The sequence below is a fragment of the Festucalex cinctus genome, chromosome 11 (assembly GCF_051991245.1).
Source record: "Festucalex cinctus isolate MCC-2025b chromosome 11, RoL_Fcin_1.0, whole genome shotgun sequence".
Lineage (NCBI taxonomy): Eukaryota > Metazoa > Chordata > Actinopteri > Syngnathiformes > Syngnathidae > Festucalex > Festucalex cinctus.
In genome coordinates this window covers 11,906,731-11,922,632 of record NC_135421.1, presented here as the reverse complement: position 1 = coordinate 11,922,632, position 15,902 = coordinate 11,906,731, and the positions used below count along the sequence as shown (strand labels likewise).

The 15,902-nt window shown below is 43.4% G+C and overlaps 2 protein-coding genes across 2 annotated transcripts; one reads left to right on the top strand and one right to left on the bottom strand.

The window, feature by feature from the left end:
- Nucleotides 1-3,396: 3,396 nt before the first annotated feature.
- On the bottom strand, nt 3,397-6,597 carry zic5 (Zic family zinc finger 5). The gene is made up of 2 exons (XM_077536978.1): nt 5,465-6,597; nt 3,397-4,887 (listed from the first exon to the last, which is right to left on the bottom strand). The coding sequence occupies exons 1-2, from the start codon at nt 6,522-6,524 to the stop codon at nt 4,403-4,405; spliced, it is 1,545 nt and encodes a 514-aa protein (XP_077393104.1). The 5' UTR covers nt 6,525-6,597; the 3' UTR covers nt 3,397-4,402.
- A 4,289-nt stretch (nt 6,598-10,886) lies between these two features.
- On the top strand, nt 10,887-15,452 carry zic2a (zic family member 2 (odd-paired homolog, Drosophila), a). Its single transcript, XM_077536979.1, has 3 exons — nt 10,887-12,452; nt 13,388-13,551; nt 14,400-15,452. The coding sequence occupies exons 1-3, from the start codon at nt 11,456-11,458 to the stop codon at nt 14,592-14,594; spliced, it is 1,356 nt and encodes a 451-aa protein (XP_077393105.1). The 5' UTR covers nt 10,887-11,455; the 3' UTR covers nt 14,595-15,452.
- Nucleotides 15,453-15,902: the final 450 nt, after the last annotated feature.

Below are 15,902 nucleotides of genomic sequence, written 5' to 3'. Positions count from 1 at the left end.
TGAAAAGGTAGCAAAAAAAAAAATGAAGGGGCTGCAGGAATTTGTGGAACGTACTGGCTGTACTTGTGACAACAATCTTCCGTCATCTTCTCATGTCTGAACTATGAGATGAGGTGGCAAAAACGCACTTGAAATCTCTCAAATGCATTTGTAAAAATGTGAATATGAATATCTTATCATAACCACTGTTGCTTCAAAAACTAAACGTCTCAAGTCAAACTTCTTTCCTTCCTTCCTCCCACCCACACACACAAAAAAAAAAATCCTGATGTGTTCACTGAGTAATTGATTTAATGAAGTTGCAATGAAAAGGCTGGTAGGGTCCAGGTCAGTCCAGTGACCCCCCAGGGAGTGCACATTGTCACATGTCTCAACTCCCTCGCTCATCTCGGCCTTGGAGGTGAACGAACGCACAGCTGCTTGGAGCTGGCCCAGACGTGGCTGAGACGAGACCACCACGCTCACCTTTAATGTACCCACTCGGACCCTCGAAAGCAACACGAAGCAGCAAATAAAGAAATAGTGGGCTGTATTTGAAGAGCCGGTTGCACGCTAACCCCTTTTTTTTTTTCTTTTTTTTTTCTTTTTTTTTTCTTTTTTATTTATTTTGTGCCCCCTGCCAATAATGGATGTAAGAAATGTCACCTTTTAAAGTGTTTAAAAAAAATCTAATTATTAAAGCTAATGTGACTTCCTCACATAAAACTGAAACAATACATATTTTGTTCCTACTATCTCCCTTCCCCAAAAAATCCCCCCCCCCAAAAAAAAAAACACCATTCTATAATTTGAGAAATTTTACTTCTTATTCAGGGAAAAAAAACGATTGTCACTCTTGCAGTATGTTTTTTTTTTTTTTTTATGAGAAATATTACATTCTTTCAAATTATATTTTTAAAACCATGCACACAATTTATTACATACATAAATAAATACTAAACACAAAATAAAACTGTTTCACTATACCCCCATTTTCTGCCCCCACCCACCCCCCACCCCAGGCCAATAAAATATATATATATATACACACAATAAATAAAAATAAACGGAAAATATGCTATCCATGGAAAAATAGCCCCCGCATGCACATGGATAATTACACTTTTTACTCATAAATCATAAAGGTGAAAGAAATGCTGTTTTGTTTTTTTGGTCCCCGAAACCCCCATCCAAGCCCTTCGAGAATATCCAATGTAATGTAAGGTTCACCCCCTTTTTCCCTCCACCCAAAATGGAAAATGTCATTTGGGTGTGCATAAGAAATATGACTGCTTAAAAAATAAATAAATAAATATATACATATAAAATAAAAATTCTGGATGTAACATGTAACTATCATACTGATGGTGGTGGTGGTGGGGTGGGGGGGGGGGGCGTATTTTAAGTGTCCACCTTTTGCAATGTACCATGCATGCATGCATGAGAAAATTTGTTTAAATCCAATTTTAAAGGTGATGTCATGTGGCTTTATAGTTGGGGGGGAAATAGCATAGAGGCCACCAATCGTCAGGTGCGCCCCCTTACCTACGCCCGTGGAAAATTGGGTGCAGCTTTTTGAAGAAAAGAAAAACAATCTTTTATTTATTAAAATGATGTTTGTTACTGCATGTCCGCCTAACCCCTTCCATAGACAGCCTTGGAAGGTGCCCCTGCAGAGTGCGCAGGTGCTCGCCCCCCACTTTTTTTTTTTTTTTTTTTTTTTTTTTTAAGGTGGGATGAATTGACAACTTCAAAGAAAAATCTGACGACAATTCAATTACTGTTTGTGCACATATCTACGATATTAACATTTAACCCTTTTCTCTTTTTTTTCTTTTCTTTTCTTCTGCTTCTTCTTGCTTTGTCCTTGGGTCCAAATAGTGGCGTCTGCATGTCTGACTCTGCCGGTTACTGATTTGCAGGCGGCGAGTTAAGGTGGCCCGTGTAAGTACATTTCCACGGGCGTCCCACTAAAGGAGAACAAATCGCTGACAAAGGAGCGCCTTCTCCCATTCAGCTGCGTCGTTAGGACAACCCCAAAAGTATTCCCGGGATAATAAGTTCCACTTCAAAGGCTTTCCCACTCGAGGGTGACCGCCGCCTGGCTTCTCCTTCATACTTTTTCCATTTGATTTGATAAACTCCTCCTCTTCGCGCCATGTAAGAGCAACTATTTGTTGATTTTCTTGATTGAGAAAGGCGAGCAAGAGGCTTTTAAGGGGACGCCTTGTAAAAAAGTGATTTGGTGCAAACAACATCAGATATGTAGTGCAGAAATTGCAAGCTTATCAATACTGTTAAATGTATTGTGCGTAATTTGCATTTTTTTTAAAACATGCATTTCTTTTCATTTTTATTTTTTCTATTAAATGTGATTACATAAAACAGGCAAGTGTGCATGTGATTTTTTTTTCTTTTTTTTTACTATACAACATGGGAAATGAAAAGCATTTCATTTTTCATCATCAAATGTCTTCAGCTTTAATGCTTATTCAAATTTATTACAACGTTTAAAATATGCATTCCTGATTTTTTTTTTTTTTCCAATGAAAACCAGTATAGGCCTATATAGATGCACGTGATTCCTTGATCATATTTAGACTTTTTAGGCAACATTTATGATTTGAATGACGCACGACAACATGTCTTCCAATTTAAACGAGCACATGATTTTCAAAAATGCAGCAGAGGTCAAGCACGCAATGCACGTATATATTCTACTGTCGTTATAATGATCACATTTTGGAAATATAAAAGAGGACAAGCGTAAAATATGCATATATTGCCTGCTTGTGCTTTTTGTTTTAATATGATTATTTTCTCCAAAGTGATGGTGCATTTAAGAACCATTATAGGCCTATGACCCCGCCCCACACTGTAAACGTAGTTCTTCTCAAATTTTGTGTGGATATGTATTTTTGTTTATTTTTCGACATATTGTGTTGACATTGTGAATCTCAATCACCATCATTTATTTTTTGCTGCGTTGCTGCAATTTGTTATTTGATGCTCTGCTTTGCTCCATTCAAAGTGACGTAAGGGTGTATGAATATTAAAATGTAAGCATCTGTGCTGCTTATTTTTATTTATTTTTTTTCCTCTCTCCTCCCGAAGCGGCCACATTTCCTTCCCGTGAGGCGTTTGAAGCTGCGCGTGGGCCCCACACATGCACAGGCCGCTCCATAGAGGGCCACATTGGGCCTTCTCCATTTTCAATGCGGGGAATATGCAAGAAGAGATTTGATTATTGATGGATATTCTGGATTATTTTTTTTCTCCATGTTTTTCAGCACAACTGCTTTGTTTTGGATGGAAATTGCAGGTGAGAATCACTTTGATTAGAGTGAATAGGTCACTTGGAAAATAAAACACACAAGTTCCAATTATTTGCACTAGTAATGTGACACATATCAAATGTTGCTTTCCGTACTGGTATTTATTCATGTTTTTTGTATTATTATTTTTTTTATACTGTAAAGTAAATTTTAAACATCAAGGGTCTGCACAGTTGTTTTCCCCATTTTTTTTTAAATATCCATCATGTACAAATGGCACCATGCACCTCAACAAAAGAGACACATCACTAATATTGAAAAAGTAATAATAAAGTAACAAAGGCATGCGAGAGATCTCTTGAAAAATGGAACGTTTCACATTACACAGCCTATTCAAGTCAGTCTTTTTACAGAACAAAATGTATTTTTATATAAAAAAAAATCTGCAAATAAAATTTGAAAAAATATATAACAAAAGTTACAAAAATATCAGCAGGGAACTACCACAAAAACTGGTCATTTAACTTATCATTATCATTTCTTTGGTGCTTCTGAAATTTCAGTACAACATTGAAACCAGCAAATAAATTACAATATACAAAAAAAAGCGATTTTTTTTTTCTAGTGTCAAAAACTACAACATTCACAAACATAAGGACACTCAAATATGTACAAATCCAACCAAGCTTGTCAGTGTATTTTTTTTAGGGTCTCCATGGACTTTTGTTGTTGTTGCATAAAATACAGACATAAATACCTCTTAAATATTACACACACAAAAAACACAAAAGAATCCTTGAGACGTTTTTTGTTACCAAAACGTGTACCTCTTCTTCTTTAGCAGATATAAAATTGAAACGCAAAAAAGTCAAAATAATACTAAACATTTGTTTTATCATATTTTAACAAATTTTGAAAGCTTCATTAAAAAAAAAAAAAAAAAAAAAAACGGGGGGGGGGGGCACCGATAGTAAATAGTCCGCCCAACCCTGCACAAAATGGACGACAGGACACTTGTTGGCGAATGTGAATATTGCTCAAATTTGCATCATCAATCCCGAAACTGATCATTTGAACGTATCCATACTTTGATTGAGTGCTTGTATTATTTATTTTTAAGTGCCCCCTCCCCTCCCCAGGGTTGTCAATCATAGCATCGTCCTGGGGCCCGAGTCCCTAAACGAGTCCTCATCTTCAGACTCCGATGTGGGCACGTCACTGGAGGGGGAGTGCAGGTCGTGCTGGTGTTGGTGGTGGGGGTGTTGTTGTTGTTGTTGATGATGCCCCCCCGCCCCGCTGCCTTGACACACGTACCACTCGTTCAAGTTGGTCACCTGCGGGGAGAGGCTGGCGGAGCGGTTCCGCTGCGGGGAGAGGGGCTCCCCGAGCGGGTTTCCGGTGGCGGACGAGGGGATGTAGGTGGTCGTGTTGTTGGGGAGAGGCGGGGGGCTCTTGCAGTGCACCTTCATGTGTTTGCGCAGCGAGCTCGGGTGCGTGTAGGACTTGTCGCAGCCGCGCACCTTGCAGTAGTAGGGCTTGTCGGACGTGTGCACGTGCGAGTGCTTCTTCCGGTCGCTGCTGTTGGCGAACTTCCGGTCGCAGCCTTCGAACTCGCACTTGAAGGGCTTCTCACCTTAATCACAACACAGATATAATCACATGAGTTTTTCTTTTATATTTTTTTGAACATCTTGAACGCATGAGCGCACCCACCCCTGCCCCCTCCTCACATGTGCGAGGCATGTTTTACAGTGTGAACACGTGTAACATGCCTTCAGGCCTAGCTCTTAGTATGTGTGTGTTTGTGGGAGGGGGGCATGGCGAGTTGTTTTATAGCTTGGAAACACATGCTCCGCATACTATTTCTTGCGCATGCGCATTACTATTTAAAGGCAAAATGTTTGTGTGGCTTTATATGTTTGGTTTTATCACGTTTTCGGGATGGTAAAAGAGTTCTCTCGTGTTCGTTTTTTGCTCTTATACTGTGTGTTTTTAAATAAGTTTTAAAACACATTTTAGGTTCTGTTTACCAAATCACCCAAAAAAAGAAGTCGAGCTGTGCGTAAAAATCCATACGTAAAATCGCGTTTAAACAAATAATGCACACTATTTTTTTATTTTTGAATAAAGACGATTTGAGTTTCACTTCTGCTGCGCGTAATTACGCATGATAATTTCAACTTTCCCCACTTCAAAGTGGTTCAACTGACCTGTATGCGTCCTCTTGTGGATTTTCAAGTTCTCCGAGCGGGCGAAGACTTTCCCGCATCCGGGAAAGGGGCAGGGAAAGGGCTTCTCTCCGGTGTGCACTCGGATGTGGTTGATAAGTTTGTACTTGGCCTTGAACGCCTTCCCCTCCCTCGGGCACTCCTCCCAGAAGCAGACGTGCGAGCTCTGCTCGGGCCCACCGACGTGCTCCACCGTGACGTGGTTGACCAGCTCGTGCATGGTGCTGTAGGTCTTGGAGCAGGGCTTCTTGGGACTCTGCAGCTCCGGTTCGATCCACTTGCAGATCAGCTCCTGCTTGATGGGCTGCCGCATGTAGCGCAGGAAGGCCCCCGCGGGCCCGTGGGCGGCGTTGTTGTAGCCGTGCAGCGTGGACGCTCCGTAGTGGTCCTGCCGGAAGTGGTCCGACCTGCCGTAGAGGTCCCCCGGTAGACCCAGGCGCATCTGGCCGTTGAGGTGCGGGTGCGAGCCCGGGGAGGCTTGCTCGTGGAGCCCCGAGAAGAGGGAGTGGGCCCCGCTGTCCGCGTGGCCGTACGCACCTGTTGGGGAGATGAACACGCCGTGGTGGTGGTGATGGTGGTGGTGGGGGGAGGCGGCGGACTGGTCGCCGAGGGCGTGCATGGCGGACGCTGACAGTTCTCTCCTGAGGATCAAATCCCTGCTGCTGGAGTAGCCCGCGTGGGGGTGGTGGGCCACGGGGAAGCCCACGGTGCTCTGCGCCGGAGCGAAGGAGGCTGCGGTCGCTGCCGCCGCCGCAGCCGCCGCCGCCGCCGCCGCCGTCTGAGCTTCGTGGTGGCTCGGGATGTGCTGCGAGGGGCTGAGTTTGAGCGCACTGGTCTGTGCCATGTGCTCCGGTCCGAATGGAGTGAGTGCCACGCCGGGGTCGTTGGCCAGCTCCCCGGGGTGGAGGTGGGCATGGTGGGAGAGAGGGTGATGCCCCCCGAGCCCCGGGAAGCCTGTCATGTTCTGGTGAGGAAGAACTTGAGTGGCTGCCAAATCCGCTAATCTTAACGCGGGGTTCCTCTTGCTCAAAGGGGCTTCCATGACTACTCCATGCGCGCGCCCTCATGCACCACGCATGGAAATATGGATATAAGGGGCTCGAGAACTTCTTTTGTCCGGCGTCTAACTCTGCTTCCCCCCCACCCCCCCTTCACTCTGTCCTCGAGCGATGGGCAGAACGCACAACAGTTGGAGCACGCAGTGGGGGGACCCGCTTTAGAAATGCCACCGCGGGTATTGGACGGATTTGGGTGAGTGGCAGCCCGGCGAACGAGGCGATTGGCTGACGTTCAGCCGAGGGGCCCAGCGGGGGACCTCCCCCCATCCCACTCCTCCTCCTCCTCCGCACGCCGGCCACGCCGCACTCGTACCAAAAAGTTGGGACTCGCAAAGTTGCAGGTTGCACGAGAGACGCTTTCGGATACTGTCATTTATTTTCGAAATATTTTCTAACAGGTTTTTACACACTTAAAAACGAAGTTTAGCTAATGTTGTCAACTTCCTGTTCTGTACGACTTTCGGCTTGTCCCGTCAGGGGTCGCCACAGCAAGTCACTCGCATGATTTGTTTGGCACAGTTTTGACGCCGGATGCCCTTTCACACAACCTGCCCATTATTTTTTTTTAATCCGGTCTTGGAGCGGACACTGGCCGGGAATCGAACCCGCACCGTCTGCACGAAAAGGAACTGCACACGAGCACTTCCTGTTTACGTGAAACCCGGAAATAATCTGTAAACACATTTTATCCATCCATCCATTTTCTCCTCACGAGGGTCGTGGAAACATTTTAATTGTTCCCATTTATTCCTACATTTATGGTTACTTTTACAGTCATTTTTATAGCAGCCACTTGATCATCGATAACATTTCAACTCCAAGTGTGTGGGTGTGGGTGCGCGCGCGCGCGTGTATTTCCCCCTGTCAACTGTTATTTACCATCATCTTTGGGATGAAGGATTACGCGCACGCTCGCACACGCACATACACCAGTCAGTTTGCGTGTGAGTGCAACTGAGCTGAAGGATCAGTCACACACACGCACGCACTTTGATTTGTCCCGATTTGACAGCCGGACTCGGATGTGTCACTCAAATGTCTTCATTGGCACATTTGTCACGTTGATGGCGGTGAATTTAACAGGAAGTGTTGAAAATTCACTTTGAAAAGGAAATTATGACGTTTACGATCCTAAAAATAAATAAATAAGACACGCGCAAAAATACGAATTGCTGAAAGGAACTCTTAACTGTTTCTCTATAATATAGAGTACATTTATGAACGGAAATAGAGTATAACATGTGTGTAAAACATTTTTGTCATATTTGTATATTGCAACTGTATAATATTGTATGCCTTGCAAATGCATCTGCAATGTTTTCTTTTTTTACAGATATGCTGTGCTTTTTTGTTTAAAATTTTGTACAATAAACTTTTTTTTTTTTTTTTTTTTTTTTAGCTCACTTGTGGTTGATGACAACATAACCTATATTTCTCCACAGCATAATCGGGAGTTTTAATTCAACACCCACAGAGTTAATTTAATGGTCTACATTGGTCCATACAAAATATTAGTTCAAACAACACTTTTGAAAGTGTTAAATACAAAGTTAATCTAACTAGGTGAACAACTCTGTAAAAATAACATCTGGACACCATTTAACTCTGAAAATGTTAAAAATCAAATCAAATCAAATAAGACACTTCATGAGTTGAAATCAACTCCCCAGAAATTAACCCTGTAATTTTAATACTGCAATTTTTTGCTGTGTTGTTAGCATAATTTACATTTTTGTGCTGCAATTATTTTTAGCTTACTTATGATGCATAACCAATATTTGCTTACATTTACGATCATTCTAATTTAGAAACCACAAAAATTGTTGCCAATTTGGTGTATTTTTCCCCGATTTTTTTTATGCTAAAATATGGCCAAAATTTGTCAATGATACATTATCGGCCCCCCTCGTTCGCCATGAAATATTCATCATCACAATTAAGCTTTAATTAATTGCCTGTATTAAAATCAATCATTACTCATGTATGTGTAAAGCTAATTTATATTGTACGTTTCATCTGAACAACCTGACGTCTCATCAGGGACACCATGTCGGAGTGTGGTGGAGGGGAAAAAAAAAAAAAAAGTGTCTTTGTGACAAACAGGCTCGTTTTCCAGCGAGGAGGCAAGAGGGCAGCATATGTGGTCTTAAGGGGGTCAGAGTTCAAACATCCATGAAACCACAAGGTCACGCCGAGCCCACCAGTCACCTTCCCGGCGTGGCAACATATTGATATTGTCACATGGTGTTAGAAGACCCTTGGGGCCTAAAATGTGCGTGTGTGAGAGGGGGGCTTCATCATGTGTCATTTATCATTTTCAAACCTGTTGGAATGCGACACTCCAAACTTGCAATCCTCTCACGCCTCTTTTACGATGAATTTTTCTCCCCCTTTTATCCCACCCAAGCAGGCATGCGAGGGAAAGAAAGAAGTTCTTCTCTAAGGGGTCGGCGGACCTGACTTTGAACTTGGATCAGCTTCTCCGTTTCCCGCCGTGCCGCCTGAAGTGGGCTCAGGAAGAAGAAGGAGGAGAAGAAGAAGATTGTCCCAAACGTTGTGGCTGCGCGCTGCAGGCCGAGCGTGCGGCGGGAGAAAGAAACCGCACCGCAAATTGTCCAAGTTGATTTTCGACCACGGAGTCGAGCGGCCGGAAGCACCAAAAACGTAAGTCGACTTCCTTGCTGTACTTTTCAAGTGGCAAGAAAAAAAGGGCTGTTTTGTATGCGGGATGTGGAAGGTTGCCAAATTTGACTGGAAGCTCACATTTGCTCGAATCGCTTTTTATTTGTGGGTGAAATGTTGGGAGGGCTTTTTGAGGTTTTGCTTTCAGAATTGAATGGGAGGCCAAAATGAACGCGTGCACGCAGCTCGTAAAAAACCCACGAGCCGTAATTTGCACACCTTTCTGTGAGTTTTCTGCTCCACAAATATGCTGCCTGACCTCAGTGCTGGTTTTGTTTTTAAGGGTCGTGTCAAAGCATACACCACAATATGTCACCTACATTTGGGGGTGGGGTTGGGGGGGATAGTGGAACACATAATGCAGAAAAAAGTAAACAAACAGTAACTAGCCGTGTTGTGTGGTTTTCTGGTTGCTGTATTTTTATTTTGGCTGGTTGCTAGCTAAGCTTTGTGCATATGAAACTAACATGGCTAATTTGGCACTAGTTGAACATATGGTGGTGATGAGATGGGGAGGGGCGGGGTATTTCGTGTGTTATTAAAAAATTAAAATCATTTTGTCATCAGATTTATTTTTCATAATATAATTTTCACATGCATTTAAGCTTGACTGCATAATTGCAACAAAATACGAAAATATGCAATCCTGAATTTGACTTTTTTTTTTCCTTCTCGTCCGAATGCATTTTTTCTCTGATATTGCGGTTATAAATAGACATGCCTAAATGGATCAATATGCAATCCCTATAGTGGTTTTATTTACGGTTACAATGCATCTGAACGAGATGGATCTGATGCAATCCTGAGTTATTATGATTATTTTTATACAATGGCCTTAGTGCCACAATTAATATTTAATCTCCATATTGTTTTGGGCTGAATACTGTCATGCTATGCTATTATGTGAAAATGCACTTTTATTCCTCAAGCCAGATTGATAGCGTATTTTGTGTTATTTTATTCATGCATTCAAAATATCCTTCTTTTTTTTGTAAATTTGAAATAAGTGCTACACACCCCAATTTTCTTAAAAAACTAATAGTGCAAAAAAAAATGTAATAACTGTTATAAACAAGAGGGCTTTTACAATATTCCTAACATGACAAATATTCTGCATTTGGCTATTTCATACCATTGTATTCATTTTGTAGGAGACGCAGCACATGAAATGCATTAGGTGTAATAAACATGTAATAGATGTGTAACAGTCATTTACTCCACATATTACAGTTTTGAGAACTTAAAAAAAATTGCAATTCATATTCTTTTTTAATATACTCTTCGTAGCCTGTTTTTTTTGTGTGCATCTGCGTTATGTTTAAACATTTGAGTCACAGTGAAGAGAGATAAGTGATATGAATTACTCTTTTTTTTTTTCTTTAATTCATGGCTGCTGTTTTTCTTTGCAACTTATTTATAATGCTTTACATTTTAAAAGACTTTCAGTCCCTACTGTATCTTCGCTGTGCAAAATGTGGACTCCTCCCACATTTCAAAGCATGTTTATAATGAGAAACGTCAACATGGGAGATTCTCGTTTCACTACAGTTAAAAACAACAACATGCCGATGCAAACGTATAAAAACACGCACGTCCTCTCTCTCTCTTTTACCCGACACTGCCTTCTTCACTCACACACACCCACACACACACACACACACACACAAAAAGTAGGCGGTAATGATGAGCGGAACAACGCCGCGTTACCTGCCATTGGAGGGCCACCTGGGATTGATGAGGCGCGGCGGCCAATGAGGCTGCGAGGAGCCCGTCAAGTGGCCCCAGTTAAAGGGGGCGTTAGAGGAGGAAGGGCCAGTCCGCGGAGGAGCTTTTGGGACCCTCGGCGCCGAGAAGAGACCCCGAGAGCGAGCGAGACGCGGCGCACAACAAGCGAGCCTAGCGTGCGAGCAGGAAAGAGAGAAAGAAAGAGAGAGAGAAATATTTTGTTTACGTTCAAAGTACTTTGCCGAGCGAGAAGAATTTGGACGCGCAAGAGGAGGCGGTTCCGTTTGGATTGGTTGCATGTGAATTAAACTGAAAGAGAAGTGAGTGTTTCGTTCGTTCTGTTGTTTGTTTTCGCGCGGAGCGCATCAGTGAGCGATGTGGTTTCCCACGCCGAGTGCGTGACAGTCTCACCGCCCCGCCGCGTCCTCCCCAAGCATCCCGCGCACGCAAGCACGCACGCACGCACGCACGCGTAATTTGGCGAAAGTGCGAGTGAGTGTATCCCGGCATGCTGCTGGACGCAGGCCACCAGTTCCCGGGTCTGGGCTCGTTCGCCCGCCACCACCCGGCGGCCGCGGACATGCAGGAGCGAGACCTGAGCCTGGCCCAGAACTCGTTCGCGGACTCGGCGGCCCACATGGGCGCCTTCAAGCTCAACCACGAGCTCTCCCCGCCGGGCCAGAGCTCCGCCTTCAGCAGCCAGGCGCCCGGCTACCCGTCGGCGGCGGCCCTGGGCGCGCACGCCGCCCACGTCACGTCGTACGCGGGCTCGCCGTTCAACTCCACGCGGGACTTCCTGTTCCGCAGCCGCGGCTTCGGCGAGGGCTCCCCGGCCGGCGGCCAGCACGCGCTGTTCGGCCCCGCGGCGGGCTCCCTGCACCCGTCGCACCACCACGCGGACACGCCGCAGGGCCACCTCTTGTTCCCGGGCATCCACGAGCAGCACGGCTCCCACGCGTCCGGCAACGTGCTCAACGGCCAGATCGGGCGGCTGGGCCTGGCGGGGGAAGTGTTCGGCCGATCCGAGCAGTACCACCAGGTGTCCAGCCCCCGGGCCGACGCGTACTCGGCGGCGCAGCTGCACAACCAGTACGGCTCCATGAACGTGAACATGGCCGCGCACCACCACCACCATCACCACCACCACCCGGGCGCCTTCTTCCGCTACATGCGCCAGCAGTGCATCAAGCAGGAGCTGATCTGCAAGTGGATCGAACCCGAGCAGCTGAGCAACCCGAAGAAGTGCTGCAACAAGACGTTCAGCACCATGCACGAGCTGGTCACGCACGTGTCCGTGGAGCACGTCGGCGGGCCCGAGCAGACCAACCACATCTGCTTCTGGGAGGAGTGCCCGCGGGAGAGCAAACCCTTCAAGGCCAAGTACAAGCTGGTCAACCACATCAGGGTGCACACGGGCGAGAAGCCCTTCCCGTGCCCCTTCCCCGGCTGCGGGAAAGTCTTCGCGCGCTCCGAGAACCTCAAGATCCACAAACGCACGCACACAGGTAACGCCGACTTGCTCCCTTTTCGTTACCAATCCACATTTTCGCCGATATGAACATATATGAAAATAGTCAAGTCACTCGGCCTTGTGTGAAATTTTACTTTCTGTAAATGCTGCTGTAGGATTCATTTGTCGTTTTATGCTATTAAATGTTTTGTTATGAATTAGTTACATTTCGACATCCGTAAAGCAAGTTTTATGGTGACAATTTAAACGCACGTTTTCCCTCCAAATAGTTTGCATTTAAGAAATAATTCGACACGTCATTTCCGTTAATCGTTTGAAAAGATAGCTTTTAAAATCGTCCTTGTATCATTTTTTTCTAATCACACCTTCCTAAAAAAAAATAATTAAATCGCCTATTTCAACATTTTATAACAAGCCGAATGATAGTTCAACATCTCGTTTACTATTTTTAGATTTCACATTTACTCTCGCCTTGCTTCCATTTTGCACAGCATGTAAAAAAGTCGACAAAAATAGCAAGCGAGTTTTGCACTAGTTGTTTGTAACGCATTAGCAGGGGGCTGTATGGTAAAAATTTGTGTGCTTGTTGTGTGTGTGTTGTGTGTGTGTTAATGTGCTAGACGGGCCGTTCACAGCCTTTTCACATGTGCACTTATCTTCTCGGGAGATGCATGATGGGCGCCGTGAAAAAGGCCAGGTGCTAATTAGATTTTTATTGTCTCCCAAGCAAATGGTTCGCCTTCTGTGGGCCTTCTGACGGTGGCCCTGCGCACAACCCCCTCCCCTAAATCAATATGCGCATTATTTAGGCAAAGCGAGCTAACCCCCACACAGCTTTGCATATGCAGGAAGAGTGCTGTTATTTTGTTGTTGTTGCTGCGTTGCTTTTTTTTCTTCTTCAGCCTGAGGCATTTTTGTGCCTGTTCCTGACTGCATTTATTTTTATTTTTATTTTTATTTTTTTAACAGGAGAGAAACCCTTCCAGTGCGAGTTTGAAGGCTGTGACAGGAGGTTTGCCAACAGCAGCGACCGAAAGAAGCACATGCACGTGCACACCTCGGACAAGCCCTACCTGTGCAAGATGTGCGACAAATCCTACACGCACCCCAGCTCCCTACGAAAACACATGAAGGTACAAAAAATTGTGCAGTCGCCGTGTAATAAGTCTGAAGAATTTGCAACTTGTAAAAAGTTATACAATGTTAATTGTGATTAAAACTTATTGGCATTCCTGTATTGTGTAGAATTTTGCACAGCACACTGCAGTCTACTTTAATTTAGCTGCAATATCCCCTTTTCAGTGTACAAGAACATGTATAAAATATGCAACATTCTGAGCATAAACATGAGTAATTTCCATTTCATAAACTAATCTTAATTAAAAAAAACACATCATATAGTGAAATGCATTATAGAGATATGTAATAAATGTGTAATAAACATGTAATAAACATGTAATAAACATGTAATAAATAACAAATTATACAGGAGGCAAAAAAATAAATGCTTGTGCTTTCATCTTTTCAGTGACAAGCTGTTTAAACCAAATTTTGAATAAAACATTTAGCATGACCATTGTACTAAAATGAAATCACACAGTGCAAAATGTTGCTTACTGCACAGCATCAAGTGAAATGCTAGATGCTGTAATAGATGTGTAATAAACAAGGGATAAATTGTAATAAACAAGACCATACATTATAGACACATTTTATTGACATACAAATTATGTGCATGAGCTATCCCTTTTTTACTCCATAAAAATCATATGTAAGAGATGTCAAATTTCACATAAAAATATTAGGTTTCCCCATTGTACAAAAGAAATAAAAACGCATTGGACAATATTCCTCACTGTACAACCTCAAACAAAATGCTTAAAGAAACATGTAATATATGTGTAATAAACATGTAATAAAAGTGTAACAACCACTTGGTGCATGTACAAACTTTTCAAAATGTCTTTTTATCTCCTTGAAGGTGCACGAGTCATCCCCGCCCGCGTCCGACTCCTCGCCAGCAGCCAGCTCAGGCTACGAGTCGTCCACCCCACCGGGCTTGGTGTCGCCCACCACCGAGACCCAAAGCAACACCACGCTGTCGCCAGCCTCGGTCGTGCACAGCAGCACCAGCCACAGCGGCCTCTCGTCTAATTTCAGTGAATGGTATGTGTAGGACCCCCCCCCCCTTTCCCTCCACTACCGCCACCACCACCACACAAAAACACTCATTTCACAGCACTGGACCCCCCCCCCCCCTTCTAAAAGGTGATTGGGACATATTGTTTATTTTCTGATCTTCTCTCCCCTCCATGTGTAAAATAGATTCATCTTGTAAATAGTGGCTGACTTTGGTTGTGCTAGATTTGTCTTTTTCGGTGTCTAGATGTTTCTTCAATGGTAGCTATGGCTCTAACTGGACTCTTAGTGCACATAACCCAATAACAATTGTACTCCATCTTGTGATCCTAAACAAGCAAATTGATTGTACTATACTGTAAACTTTTCAAGGCCTATGAACTGAAAAGCGTGCCAAAGTTGAACACACGGACACACTACGTTTATCATGCTTGTGAATGTACATTTTTTCTTTGGTTCCTTTTTTTTTTTTTTTTTTAAGAACTAAAAGTTTTCCGAGCTTAACTTGTGCTGTTTATTTTTTTGTGCTCTGCAAATTGTAACAAGCTAACATGCTACATGTGGAAGGAGCGTTGAGGACAAATGAAACTCCTTCCTGTTTTTTGTGTGTGTGAGTGTAAATAGCTAACTGCCATATTTATCCGTTTGTTATTAAATTATGGTATTTACTTGCTACAGATGAAACAGTATTTATAAAAAGAATGTTTCTTTTTGTTTTGGACTATAAATATGTACAATTGAAGAGCTTAAAAACTCGCGAGGCAGTTGTTTTTTGTCGTGCTTTTTTTTGTTTTGGAAAAAAAAAAAGGTTTAAAGAAGTGTTTTCATCCTGACTGTGATAAAACATTTGACTCCATATAAATATAATAATAAAAAAAAGTGTTGCAAGTGCTAATTTTTCACCCATGTGCGTCTTTTTTTTGTGTTGCTAGCGTTATGCTATTTGCAGTCTGACCTCTCGTTCAACACTCAAGTATTTGGGAGAGTATCAAACTTTTGAAACTATGAACAAGTCTTCACACCTTAATATGTAAACTAAACTTACAAACTTATCACCATCATGTTCTTTAATAACAGTGAAAAAACTGCATGTTTATTTTTGTAGGTTTGAAATGGGGCCACCTTATATGTGCATCATATTTATAATTATGTATACGTATATATGTCCTTTCATAATTTTGCAACAACAAAAGATAAATTTTCTTTGGTAGCCTTGAACTTGACTCGCAAGGGTTCGAGTTGGGACCATGTTGAGGCTGGGCAAGTTTGTTGCATGCACATTGTGTCCCTGTTTGCTGTGCTGACCTGTCCACTCTATTGAACTTAGATTTCTTTGCATGCTAGG

Excerpts from the sequence above, each read along its gene's own strand:
- zic5 (XM_077536978.1), bottom strand. The coding sequence starts at position 6,524 with ATGGAAGCCCCTTTGAGCAAGAGGAACCCCGCGTTAAGATTAGCGGAT. Across the intron at positions 4,888-5,464 it reads CCACAAGAGGACGCATACAG|GTGAGAAGCCCTTCAAGTGC; the intron begins GTCAGTTGAACC and ends GTTGTGATTAAG.
- zic2a (XM_077536979.1), top strand. The coding sequence starts at position 11,456 with ATGCTGCTGGACGCAGGCCACCAGTTCCCGGGTCTGGGCTCGTTCGCC. Across the intron at positions 12,453-13,387 it reads CCACAAACGCACGCACACAG|GAGAGAAACCCTTCCAGTGC; the intron begins GTAACGCCGACT and ends TTTTTTTAACAG. Across the intron at positions 13,552-14,399 it reads CCCTACGAAAACACATGAAG|GTGCACGAGTCATCCCCGCC; the intron begins GTACAAAAAATT and ends ATCTCCTTGAAG.